This window comes from Aplysia californica, unplaced genomic scaffold (assembly GCF_000002075.1).
Source record: "Aplysia californica isolate F4 #8 unplaced genomic scaffold, AplCal3.0 scaffold00025, whole genome shotgun sequence".
Classification (NCBI taxonomy): Eukaryota; Metazoa; Mollusca; class Gastropoda; order Aplysiida; family Aplysiidae; genus Aplysia; species Aplysia californica.
In genome coordinates this window covers 1631370-1645786 of record NW_004797295.1, presented here as the reverse complement: position 1 = coordinate 1645786, position 14417 = coordinate 1631370, and the positions used below count along the sequence as shown (strand labels likewise).

Genomic DNA, 14417 nt, shown 5'->3' with positions numbered 1-14417 from the left:
TGTTTCCTTCTGTGATCAGATCAGATAAACTGGTTTTCAGATATTTTCTAAACAAACTTTTTGCCACCAGGTGCTGAATGAAAGGTTGTCTTGACCTTATTGGTTATATTGACTTGTGTTTCTGGTTTTTCTGATGTTTGGCAAACAACAAATTATCAAAGATCATTATGTCTTGTAAGGTTTATGGAGGTGCACTTGTGTTCACCCCATGTTCTTGCCAGCCCCCGTGAGGTTCGAAGTTTGACATTCCGTGCTTATTTACCTCTAAATGAAAGCCAAAGGGCTGTCCCACTCCTTATTTGGACTATTCTACTGCAGAAATGATCAAATGGGTTGTCACTGTCCTTATTATGTAATGGCCACAACCCTTTATAGTAAATTATAGATCCTTCACAGACTGATTTTGTCTTTTTTACCTGTTTTTATTTTCTATTCATCATTGATGTTGACATGTCATCTAAAGTTTTTATTTTTGCATTAAGTTATAGAGTTTCACATAGACATGCATAACTGCATAATCGGAACAGTTTTTTGTTGTTTAAATAGAGTATTTGCTTATCATTATTTATTCTAACCATTAAGGATTAAAGAGTTGACCCAAATCCTAGATTTTAATTCATTCGTAAAGTGTCCTGCCAATGCAAGGTCAGATTCATTCACTTTCCAGGCCATGTAAGTAAGTGGAATTAAGTCTTCTTTTTTTAACTCCATGATGCTCAGAAATGAACATTTTAAAGCTGGAATACTCTCTTGAAATTGACAATTGCTCAATCTAGATTGGTCTAAGTTTTTATAATTCCTGTTTTTTAGAAACTTTGAAAGATGTAACTAGGTCTAAGTGAATAATTAATTATCAGGTGGGTCAGATTGCACCCCAAGTTGTTTTTTTTAAAGGAAGAACTGGCATGTTCATTGCACAGGAGTTATTCCTCTCCTTCCTTATTACCTATTACCAGTGTTGAAGTTTGTTCTCAAATCAATGCACAATATTTGTAACTGGTTTCTTTTACACCAGGGTTCTATTTTCTGTATTTGGGAATTCATGGTTGTTTGTTGTTGGGTTTTTTAAGAGTTTGTCATCCAACTTTTGTTTTTAAGAATAGCTGGGCAACAAGTAAAGGTTTCAGTTTTATTTTAAAAATAAATATCACTCTGGCCTTTTATTATTACCATGATATTCCAAGTAAAACAAATTTTCACGACTATAATTATATAACAAAATAATAGTAAAATATGCATTTATGTGTCAACTTGGTTGTTATTTTCCAGTAATACTATGTATCATATTCTCCCTTTTAAAAGATAGCTCTGTCATATATTTATTATTATTATTATTATTATTATTATTATTATTATTATTATTATTATTATTATTATTATGTCTACATTGAAAATCTTTGGAACCAACATGGTGTCTTTAAGCAATAGACTTTGCCAATGACAATAAAATGACTCTAGATGTGGCTATGCAAGTACATTGTGTGTATGTTTGTACTTAGTCCCAAAACCCACAATAAACCCCAAATAACTTGATCCTCAAGAGATACGAGAATTTTTTTATGTTAAGCAGATTACATGTTAAGGGAAGCTGTGATGCATGGAATAAAAATAAAAAAGGGGGTTGGGGGTGGTGGAGATTGAGATAAATCTTTTTTTGGTAACAGGATTTTGTGTTAGTGTCAAACAAAGTCAACTGTTTTATTTTTGAGAAATACAGGATCTTTAAACATTTTGAACTGTAAAATTAAGATTAGGCAGTGTTTACTGAAAGAAAAATGCTGGGTTTCCGTAGAAAAGTGGGTCGTAGGTGCAGTGGAATTTTTTTGCATAAACTACCAAATTATCAGAGTATCTTTTGGTAAAGTCTATTGCCTTAAAGAACACATGTTGTCATGTTATATTCATGCTGGTTTTATACCTTGACCTTATTTTTGGATTTAGTCTCACTATTGTGGTGAGGTTAGAGGACTTGTGGACAAAAAGGTTGTGGTTCCAACTCCTGGCTGTGCTGGAGGACACCGTCGATGATTGTTTCTCTCTCCACTTGTGTGCTGACAGGGAAAGAGCATTACTGTCATCACCTGGAATAGAACAATGTGCTGTCCAGGTGGTCATCTTGTATCACATTGCACATGTATCGGTTTGGCTTTACATGGTGAAAGAATGCCAAAAGTAGATTTATTTGCCGAAATAAATTTTCTTTTGCTGCCGTTATTGTCGTAAATTTGGAGCAAATGTTGACAATGTGTGGGCTACAGTAATCTTTGAAATGAGTAATGGAAGTGATGGTGAAGAACAGCAAAAACCCACGCCATGAGGGATTTTTTTTTTTTTCATGGGCCCATGTTACTTTGATATAACCTCAATACTTTAATTGCTTATTTGGACTGCGTGTTCTCATTTTTGCCAATGCAACTGTGGTAAACTGCCTGTTAGACTTATGTCTCTATTAAAGTTCATGAATATTCTAGGCTTGCAGTGTGGTGCAGTGGAACTTGGATTCAACGTGGTTGCCTGGCCTGACCTAAAATCTCGTTGTATCCGAGTGTTCGTTATAGCAAACATGATGTTTTGTGTAGATAATTACAGGCAAGTGATGTATAAAGTGGTGTCTAAAATGATTGCATGCTATGAGCTGTGCAAAAAAAAAGACTGATTCGTTCAAGTACACTCCTGTGTCATTTTATTGTTTGCCAAAAAGTTGTGTTGCTGTGAAGAGCCTAGCCTAGCACACGGCAACTTTAGATTCCATAGACCAGCGCACAATTCATTACGTAGATCTACGCCAAGACTAGCTTATCATTGAAATAATGATCAGTTGCCAGTGGGAAAAAACTCGTTTGTATCTGCGATATTCCACGCCCTGACCGCTGGTGCTCCCGGACATGCACACACTGTCACTCGTGTGCAGGGCGCTCATCCAACACACGCGTGTCAACAACGCATGTGTTGGTATGAAAGAAGGCCGCTGATTGGTCGCATGCAATCGGCTAAGTGAATAATGGTTCACGATGCAGGTGCAATGGATGGTTTCTGGGAATAGATAAAGTTTGTTGTGGGAGAAAAATGAGCGAAGCCACGTCTGCGGGGGCTGTTCACCCTGGAAGCGACCTTGTTGAATCCGAGCTTGCTGATTTAAGTGCTCGTTGAATCCGGGTTATTTTTGTTAATTTTAAAGAAGAAAAAACCCCCAGGGAATCCATCTTCTCTCGTTGAATCCGAGCTTGTTGAATCCGAGTTCCACTGTACCTGTATCCTGGTCCCCTGTTTTTTAATCTAATTAATAAATTATAACAGATTTAGTGCTCACAGAATCGATTTCATGTGTGCTAACCTGCAATCACTTTGCATTTTGTGCCATTTAGATAGGTATTAAAATGAAAGTCAAGTGAAATAACTCGAAAGATCCAAAAAAATTTAGGCCTGTTTGTTTCACAGTACAAATGTACCCTCACTGGACTAATCATGCAATCGATACTATGACACCCCCTCTTTTACACTTTAACAAACAGTACTGTTACTGTATACGTATTATAGTAATATCTCTCAAGCTCCATGTCCTGAGCGTTGCCAGTCGTCTGTATGACAAATGCCACCAGTGCTTTTCAAAACAGTCCCATTAATGGAAAATTGCTAGGATTTTAGTTTCAAACTTCTTTTCAATCTTTTATAGGGAGATCCATTTGGATCAAAATTTTAAAAACTATTTGAGACTATCTTTCGCGTATTATAAGTCTAGATACTGTAGGAAGCTTTCATGATGGTGCCAGCCTAACTTTTTTTAAAGATGCCTGTAAAGAAATAAAAAATTAACAAGTGTGTGCAATCAGCATTTTGCCATTTCTACTCAAATTACATTTATTCGTAGTTTAAGTAAACCAGTATTTTTCTTACCTTTTGTATCAGAAGTTTTTTTAGTAGTTTGTTTTTGTACTTGTTTAGCTCATAAAACCATTGTTTTTTAAAGGTTACCTTTTTATTCCAATTCATAAATGTAACAGAAAAATGCGCTTGTGATATGATCTTTTAAATTCATGTTTATTTAGATCCTAGTTTAAGAAGCACAAATAAAATTAAAACCCCCTGTTTGCTTCTACTTTTATTTTGGGCTTCGTTGTAATTCTTAAAATGCATCCTCAGTCAAAGTACTGTTTCCTGACATGGTTGCCTATTAGCTACATTGTATCAGAGTATGTTCTTTCAAGTTATAACCCCCCCCCCCCTAAAAAAATTGTGTTCAAGCCTATTCTTCACACAGTGATGATGACCGATACGTAGTGCTTTGAAAATCTAAATAAAGCAACTCACTAAATTGCCAAGTCGCAGTCTTGTGGATTATGCAAGAACTATGGGGCCTATTTGACAAACAAAAAATTGTGTATGTTAGATCTAACCGAAAGGGAGTAATTGCTGGGCGGGGTATGACTCATCGCGGGCAGTATTGCATACAGACGTATCTCAAAGGCCGCCAAAAATGACTTACGTCCGTATGCAATACTGCCTGCGTCATGTGCTTTGCGTTGACATAAAACCACTACTAAATCAAAGAATTATAAGATTGTTTGGGACGGAAATCACTTCTGTAGTTCTCTGCAGCAGATGCGATTGTAATAGGCGTACTCTTCAAGTGTATTTGAACTGTTCAGCACTTGGTTTGTTTGAAAGGGAAGAAATGATCATCCTTCCTCTCTCATTAGCTTTTGTAGAAATTTTGATATGTTACAATGCATTACTACATGTATTAGAACAATCTTTGACTTGAATGAGTATCTAAATCTATACATTGCACATATGTGTGTGCGTAATTAATATAGTGTATCATGTACTCAGAAAATTGATGCCATAATGAATGTCATGTTTATCTGTTGCCATTACTTTTACCTACTGATGTAGGGATGTACATAGCAAAACTTGTGTCAGATACTGCTAGTGGTCAACATGGTTGTTCACGAGAGGATGGACTAAGACTGAGACCAATAGTCGAGCCTGCCCTGATGGCCACCTGTCTGTCCAAGACAACCACCTGAACAAACAATATGTGGCACGACATGGCGGAATCAGGCGCTCGTCAAATTTTGGGCATATGTGGTTATTGGTATCATCTTCAAGTCAGTCCATTTGCCTTGTTATTGGTGAAAAAAATATCGATTTATGTTGAATAGAAGTCGAAATATTTTTTATTGAAGGAGGTGAGGATCGCCTGCTTTAAGAGGTAAAATTAGTGAGAAAATGGCTGCTAAAGTTTGCTGCTAGCTTGAGAGTCCTTAGAAACTGGAAATGTACTTTTTTGGTGTCTTTAATCAATATTTTTCAGTAAAATCCACATGTAAATGTGTTTTTAAAAGGATATGCAGGGTGTTGAGCCAAAGAAAGACAATTGCCCAACAGCCAAGACAACCTGTCCAACTTGGCACAACAGCTACAGTGTATATTTTTAGTAACCATCCAACAGCCCAAAAAATCTGTACAAGTAGAAGACAACAGTGAAAATCCCAACAATACTTAAAACCTCCCCAATTCCTTTCCACCATCCCTCCAAAAGAAAAGCATATTTTTATGGACCTTACAGCAGTCCTAAACTTGCAGCTGCCTCCAGTTGGGACCCCTGAAGGAAATGTTTTTCTTCAGTTTCATCAGTCCTGACCAAGACATCCACCTGTCTTAGACAACCCCTTTACTCCTGGACAATGGGTAGCCGTCTTGGACAATTTCGACTGTTCTTTCATGGGAAATATTCCGAGTTCTATGATTTGCCTCGAAAGTTATCAGTTTCGTTATCGAGACTCATAATATTGAAATTATGAAAATGAAGTTGTTGTTTTTTTTCTTTTTTCAGCAAAATCTTTCATGATATACATTTAGATCTAATGTATAATGTGATGCAGATATTGTGATTGTGTGCCGTTAACTTTTTCTGTTATCTACTAACTTTTCTTATTTTAATACTGGACTGGTATTTTTTTTAATGTATATCATGTGGGACAATTGTTGCAGTCCTGATATTCCAAGTGCAAGTTGCCTTGAACTTGAATGAGAATATTGAGGAAAATGTGAATGTATTGCACATGATAAAGGTTCAGAGACTTTGCATCCCAATGTTATTCAAAGTTATTGTTATGAGAATCTCTTTTTTAAGATCATATGTTAGGAAAAACACCTTGAAATGTGAATATTGTACTCAGATTTGACCTTTCAGGTTTCATAGTTTTGTTTCCCAGAGTCCTGCAACCAGTATCAAGACCCATGATATTACTTAGTATTATATTAGTGGAGTGATGAAGATAAAATACTTTTCTTTGGGGCTTTTGTTTTTTTAGGCAATTTTCTTCATGTCACATACAGAATACATGAATTTAGATATTGGATAATACAATGTGATCATACAAATGTTGTGAAACATTTTTTTAACGTGCAGTGTTTGCGCTGTTTGCTTTTTCAACTGCCTGCCCTTTCTTTTTGAATTTGGTAAATGTACACATGAATTGTATTCATCTGTATATATATGGGGAAATTGTAATCCTGGTATTCCAAATTCATTTTGCCATGAGAGGTATTGAGATGATAAACCCCTATGTATTGCACATGGTGTATGTGACTTGTTCCCAAATGTTATAAGAATCTCTTTTGTAAGGTACCGGAATGGAAGAAAAATTATTAAATGACCATACATGGATTCAACTTTTCCAGCTTTTCTTTTTTCAACATGTTGGAGCGGTGAATTACTGACTGAAATGAAAACAGAAGTTCCGAAGACACAGTCTCTGGTTTATTCTACATTTGTTAACAATCTTTGGCATAACTTATATATTTACTTTTGTTGTATCCTTGCTCACTAGATCACTATCATCAGAGAATACATGATGGATAATCTTAATCCTGTGTATTTCTGTTGGATGTCATGTTTTCTTTAGATGAAATTAAATTCTTTGGAAGTCCAATCAGCCTCTCCCTCGAGTTTTTTTCATTTGCCATTTGTACAAACACAAAATTTTTGCTTTTTTTTTTTCATCGCTTCTTAATCTGTGGTATCAGCAGTTGCATGTAGATGATGTACTTGAGAAATATTTTGATTTTGTCAAAAAATTCAAATTCTAAATGTTTGAAGAAAAAAAGAAAAGAAAAGAGACATAATGTGGGTGCAATTTTTTTAATGAAAAGTTTGTTCTCTTGGTACTCCTAATTTTGCTTTCTGGACTATTAACAGTTGAACAGCTTGCCTACCATTTATCTTAATTGTTGTATGGAATATGTTCTTTCTGCTTTAAGAGGCCTTAAATTCCAGCTCTGTATCTACACTACCTTATTATGTTATGACACAAAATGAAAAGACACTTTTTAGTTTACTCTGAGTTCTAGTCTTTTGGCCTATCGAATAGCAAAGAATTTACAGGATTTTGTCAGCTGCTCTTTGTCGCTGTATAGAGTATTTCTGACATCTGGGGGGTAGGTAGGCACTACGCAGGTCACTAAATGATATATGACTGAAGAACTTAAAGCAATTGTAGTCAAAATAAAAGCATTGCTCATACACGTGTCATCATCATCTGGTGCTTTGCCGACTGGCGTGGGCGATCATGGACCTCCACCTCAATCAGTCTTGCTTTGCAGCGATGGTTCATTGTGTGTTGATCCTTGACGTTCTTGGGAAAAAATACAGCAGTGGTTTCCCCTTGCTTTCTGCTTGATTTTTGTACAGTTTACTCCACTCCCCTTTGTCCAAAAGGACTCGCCCCACAAGGCAGTAGGGGTAGGTGGCAGGTTTCGGCGCCTCCCTCTCGCCAGACAGTCCCTTTACTGAGCACATGAGGCATCTCACACATGTACTCGTAATTATATCACACCAGCTTCAGTGACACAGCAATGGGCACTTCACTGAGGTCACAGAAAACCTGCATTTGATTTCCATGTAGGGATCATTTCATGGAGCATGTCGGTCTTAACAGGAACATTGTATCCTCTGTGCAGTTTGGCTCTGAGACAGGGTCAGTCATAGCCCACCTACTAAATAAATTACCAAAATTGTGTTGACGGGGGCGTAAAATACTTTTTGAAAAGTAGATGTTAAGAATGCCATTGAATTTCTCTAGCTCTTTGCAATTCATTTGATCCGTGTGATATGTTCAGACTTCGTTAATATATGTAATATTTGAGCATAGCTCATAGATGATGTCCAGATGATCAAAGATAATTCTTCTCAAATTTGGTGCAGATCTGCGCAAACTTGGAGAAGCTTTTACATGAACAGTGCAGCCTCTCTATAACGACATCGTCGGGATCAGAAAAAAATGTTGTTAGATAGAGGCAACAAAAAAATGCAATGATACGACGTGTGGGCCAATAAATTAGATTAGTTCCCCTATTCACAACACAAAGGGTTTTTCAAGTTCAAGCTTACTCCAAGGTAGCCCATGCGCTGCTTTCTCTCCTTTCTTTTTGAAGTCTGTTTATAAACAGAGACATCGTGATGATTTTTTTGTGATTAGGGATCAGAGATACTTATAACTTATAGTTATATCGGGTCGATAGCGCTGTCTCTTATACTCGACACCAGGACCCGAGGGGAGTGAATATCATTGGTCAGCTAGTCACGCATTTTCACTGGTCGGAAAACAAGCGTTTTTATTGGCTTAGTAGTAATGGGATTTTACTAGTCGGAAAGCGTTTTCACTGGACCAGAAATTTCGTCTTCACGGTCAATTTCAAGTTGCCGATTACCACCATACATGTATCGATGTCGCTATGCATGGTTTTTACTTTTACAAAAATTACGTCTTTATAATTTATAGTGAGTTTTTTAAAATTGCTAATGATATATTTATCTATAAGGTAAAAATCGGGACCTGGGCACCATGTCGCTATATCGAAGGTCGTTGTCGAGAGGCTGCTCTAGGCTGTAATTATTTTCTCGCAGTCATCGAGTCTGGGACTGTAGGTGTCTGAAGTATCTTTCTCATTTCCGTTCACTCTTGTATCTGTGCCCAATGTAGTGGGCTCCCTAACTGCACCCCCACTGCAAATTTTAGTAGGAACATGCCACTTGGCACACAAGTACCTTGAATAAAACTAAAAATTTTGATAAACGGACACAAGCTCTACCTGCATCATTTCACACTAATTTGCATAAATTAAAAATGGCCGCAATTGAAAAATCAAGCAAAATGAAAATAACTCTAAATTATCATACACATCTTCGATTTCCGCGTAAGCCCAAGTCATGCAGGTCTTTCAGAATACCATGTTTCCATGTGGTGTTGAATGCTTTTTCTAAGTAAAAAAAAAATAGCCACAAGGTGCTCTTTTCGAATGAAAGCTTCCCGAATGAAAGTTTCAAGTCGGACGAGATGGTCAATAGTAGAGCGATTTTTGCGAAAACCGCATTGAAAATTGGATAAGGAGTTTGAGGTTTCGAGAAACCACATTAGACGTTTGTTAATAAGTTTTTCCATAAGTTTACAGAAACAGTTTGTAAGGGCTATGGGACGGTACTTTGAAGGGTTAGAGTGATCTTTTCCTGGTTTTGGGATTGGTATAACAGTGGCAAGACGCCAACTGTTCGGAAATTGTTGAGAATGCCAGAGTTCATTGTAAATATCAAGGAGTAATAGGAGGTTTCGTCTGGAAGACGTTTGATGATTTCGTTGTGTATTTGATCAGGGCCTGGAGCTGTGTTTGATAGTTCTGCAATATTACATTTTAATTCGTTAAGAGAAAAGCTGCAATTATAGTGTTCTTCATTTGAAGAGGTAAAATCAACAGTTGTCTTTTCAGAAGACATTTTTACTTTTTTGAATTCAGGGTTGTAATTGTGGGTAGAGGAATTTCCGGAGAGAGTTGATGCTATACAGTCAGCAACTGTTTTTTCGGTTTCTACGAAGGAGTTATTCGGTTTAAGGATGTGTTTGATTGTGTCTTTTTTAGTACCTTTTAATTTCTTTATCATCTTCCAGACTTTGTGCATTGGTGTGTTGTTGATTTTTGAGACATAATTTCGAAAAAATGTTTTCTTGGCTGTTCTGATTTTTCTGCGTGCTTGGGCTCGCGCAATTTTGAAATTAATGAGGTCTTCGTTAGTTTTAGAGTTGACGAACTTCCTGAGAGCTGATTTTTTGGCCGCAACAGCTTTTTGGCAGTCTTCAGTGAACCAACATTTATTTCTTCGGGGTTTGACGGATAATTTTGGTATGTGTTTTTGAACGATCTCGAGAAGGGTTTCATGAAATCGTTCAAAAGTTTGTGTTTGAGATGGATTGAGTTTCTCCAGACATTCCACTTGACTTGACCTTTTCACTGACCAAAGTGTGCCAAAATGGTAGCCTAGATTTTGCCCCTCCATGAAGGAAAAATCTGGCCCTCATTCAAACCATCGGGATTGAGCAAAATTTTGCGTATCGTGCTTTGTTCTTACAATATTCATTATGATATAATATATAAGTTGTACACTGAGACAAAACTGTACTAAATGAGAAAGGTGCACCATTTATGAAAGTGGAACGAACTCAGTTGCCTGAAAAGGGTGTCCCCCGGTAGTTTGAGCATGTGTGGCCTAAATAAGCTAAACCCCCCTCCCTTACCTTATTTAAGCTATATGTGGCCTAAATAAGCACTCCTATATATTACAATGATAAGCTAGTCTTGACATAGATCTCTACGTAATGAATTATGCGCTGGTCTATGGAATGAAAAGTTGGCGTATGCTAGGCTCTACACAGCAGCACAACTTTTTGGCAAACAATGGACGACACAGGCATTCATTTGAACTGATTGGTCTTTTTCTTTTGGCACAGTTCATAATATGCAGGCATTTCAGGCAGCACCAATTGTTACTTCTCTATAAATTACTTGCTCAGTGCCTGTAATTAAATCTACACAAAACCTTATGTTTGCTATAAACGAACACTCGGATTCAACGAGATTTTAGTTCAGGCCCGGTGACCTCGTTGAATCGAGTCCCACTGTAAAGAGTTCAGCTCAGAACCCTCAGGGCACATTATTTGTTCAGTGGAGTTCCCTTGAAATCCCTGGTCTAGATTTGGGCTCCATACAGCTAACGATTCATTTTACAGAACCTGAAACCAAAACATGGACACCGTCGGTTTTTCTGCCTCGATAATGATTAAATGAAGTAAGCATAATGGATGAGATCAATCTCATTTGTCCACAGAACCCAACTGCAACTGCTAAGCCGAGAGCCAGTGGAGGAATAGGCAGGTAAAAAGGTGAACTGCTGCAAAGAGAGCAATAAAAAAAGTGACAAGCAGTCTCATCATGCATTGTGCCTCAACCCTAAATGATGTAAAGTGAACTCATTTATCAGTATCACTGTAATTTATAGCTGTTCCAAGACAATAGGCATCAGGTTTCTTTAAGCTTTAGAATGTCCTGGGTCAAAAGTACTCATAGGTGCTGCTGGCGCAAAACACTAAACTTGGATTCAACTTAGTTGTTTCTGGGGATACACAAGTTGTGTGAGAACAGAGGTAAACCTATACTCAAAGTTTCACCTGTCAACTCTACATCAACAAATAGGTACTTTCACTTTCAGCTATCACACTGTGATAGAACAAACACTGCCAACTGTTATATCATGTATGTGCAACCTCGTGGTTATGTGGTCACAGAGCTGAATAATAATACAAATAAAGAGTTCAGCTCAGAACCCTCACAAGCACATTATTTTTAATGGGTCTACATCTGACCTAACCGTCTTGGCCTTTGTCCTACAGCAGCACTCCTTTAGCTGATGCAAGTTTAAAAATCTACTCTCAGACAAATATTCCTAAAAAAAGAAGCAGAGATTCATGTATGAGAAAGGTAGAGGCTTTGATTTAGTTTCAGTAGAGGTTTTACGGCGCTCGCAACTGCAAGGTCATATGAGCGCCAGAAGATTAGAGGTGTTACAAGAGAGTAACAAACATAAAAAAGAACAAGGGGAGATAAGGACGATAGATGTTTGATAGGAAAGAAGGAGCAAACCGCACCAGAGCACCCGCCAACCACCCACAAGGCTTTGATGTTCTGAGCATTGGGAGAAGAGATTCCGTTTCAAGCCAGAGGCCAGAGTATGCCAAGTGGACTCCGTACATCATGTATACAGAGGACAGGTGTTCATTTTAAAACTTTTGTACACAACTGAGAATGTTGTTACAAAACTATGGTCTGGCTTCAAACCCTGAACCTATTCAGAAAATGTAAGACAAAATCTTAGAACCAATCACAAAACACAATACAGTGGAATCCTGTTATAACGAGAGGGAGGGGACCGAAGCAAAATGTCCGTTATAGCAGGATTCTCGCTATAAGGGATCCAGTAATAAATTCAAGGGAAACTGTAAAGTAGGCCTAATCTATGAGTTTATAGTGTTCTGTTTTTCCTTTTGCTATCTCCCCTGATGATGATTTTGTTTCAACATGACCTCAGGTTTGTTTCTCTAGCGCTAGATCTAGCAATGTGGACTGACAGCTCGGCGATCAGAAAGAAAGGGCTCTGGGCTAACTCGCCCGCTGTGTTTCCCCCCCACCCTGTGGTGCATTCTGTCTGCTTGCGCACGTCACACATTCGCTCCATCCATCACATTGCTGTGACCTCTTCATCCCCGCATCAAAGAAGTGAGAGGCATGGTAGGCCTTGATAATCTAAACTGGCCTATCACGCGGTGCGTTCTGCTTGTCTGCGCATGCCACGCCCTCCCTACTCAGTTGCTCCGGCATTGTTGACGCACATGGGCTCTCCTATTCTTTGTTTCGCAAGATCAGCAACAAGTTTCTCAACTGGCGAGGTCTTTTATTATGTACAATTGGCCTATGTTCCGCTATAACCGACTCGCAGTGTGTCTAATAGCGCTATAGCAGTATTTTATTTACAAAGGTAAAGAGGAGAAAAAAACGGGGTTTTAGAATACAGTGGAAACCATATATAACAGGCCTGGTAATAACAGGGTTTTTTAAAATCCCCGTTTTTTCCTACTCTTTGTCTCTATTAAAAGTTATCGGCAATAACAGGGCCTCATCGGAGCCCAACCGGTTATAGCAGGGACCAAGGCTCGTCAACAATGAGTAAAAAGTAAGAGAGAGTGAGAGAGAGAGAGTAACGCAGTGATGGAGCAAGCCCACGCAAGCCATGCCACTGCAAGCACACGCAGCGTGTGAAGGGAGAGAGGGCTGCAGTGTGCTGCAGACCCAGATCTAGCCAGAAACCTAGCAACACGCACGCGTAATGTGTCACCAACGATGTCAAGCGCGAGAGAAAATGCCTTTCAATTGACAAAAATACGAAGTAATCCAGGCTGTTGACAAAAAGCAATCTCCACTGGAAGAGATTTGTCGTCAGTCCGACATTCCACAAGGGTCGATTCACACCATTATCAAGGATAGAGAGAAGATAGTGGAAGCATACTTCAATGAAAAGTTTGCTCTGGATCGAAAGAAGATGAGACTACCCTTTGCAGATGCCCTGGACCAAGCTCTTCTGATGTGGTGTAAGGAGGCAAGGAGAAAATTGGTGCCAAAACCTCTGTTCGTGGGTACCTGTGGCAAGGGAAACTACCAATGAATAAGTACAGCTGGATTAGTCCACAAATGCTCACTTTCTTTTGCATTTCTGATTTAACAGGGATCGGATATAACAGGACATTTTCTCTACTCCCACCATCCCTGTTATATCAGGTTTCCACTGTAGTGCCTTTATAACAGACCTCGTTTTTTCCGAACTCGTTATAAGTGGACTCCACTGTATACATACATTTCTCTTTCCCAATGTATGCATTATGCAGAATGTACTGTGCACAAAGTAAAACAATAACCAGCGTATAAGTTGTAACTTCATTTATTCAATACACATTCCAACTAACTCTCCATGGTCTCTTCTGTGTATTTTCCCTTGTCTGCCATTGCCTTGGCGCGGCTCATTGCCTTCCTCTCCAGGATCTTCTTGCGGTCCTTGTCGAGCTTCAATTTCACAATGACGGTCTGTACAAAAAGAAACAAGTGAGGTCAGTTTCACAAAAAGAATCAGGGAATAAAAAAACCAAACCTAGTGGATAAGAATAGCCATGAGGACATTTGTAAACGTCCATGTCTCTAGACCGGTAAGGTGAAAGCCCACAACATCAGGACTCCACACCAACTGCCCAGATGTCAATGTACCCCTCTTACACTGACTCTCTGCCCCATAATGAACAGGAATCAAACCATAAAGGGGACTTGGAACTCCAGGACACAATACGCTAAACGAATAAGTGCAAGTCTTGTCCTGCGATCATCACTTGGGTGATTCAAATCTGTGAACAACCCAATATCAGACCTACTAAGGACATGCATAATTAATTTACAAATAATATTTCCTATCCAATCTAAAGCAATAATATAAATAATTTGCCAGAGACCATCTTGGAAAGTCCAGTTCTTTGGGTGGGTGGGGC

At 38.4% G+C, this 14417-nt stretch overlaps 1 protein-coding gene across 1 annotated transcript in view; it reads right to left on the bottom strand.

Moving 5' to 3' along the window:
• Nucleotides 1–13806: 13806 nt before the first annotated feature.
• LOC101853053 (60S ribosomal protein L26) overlaps nucleotides 13807–14417 on the bottom strand; it is a 14044-nt gene continuing 13433 nt past the window's right edge. The window contains exon 4 of the mRNA XM_005091046.3: nucleotides 13807–13965. Coding sequence (XP_005091103.1) covers nucleotides 13843–13965 — 123 coding nt within the window. The 3' untranslated portion in view covers nucleotides 13807–13842. The remainder of the gene's footprint in view (nucleotides 13966–14417) is intronic.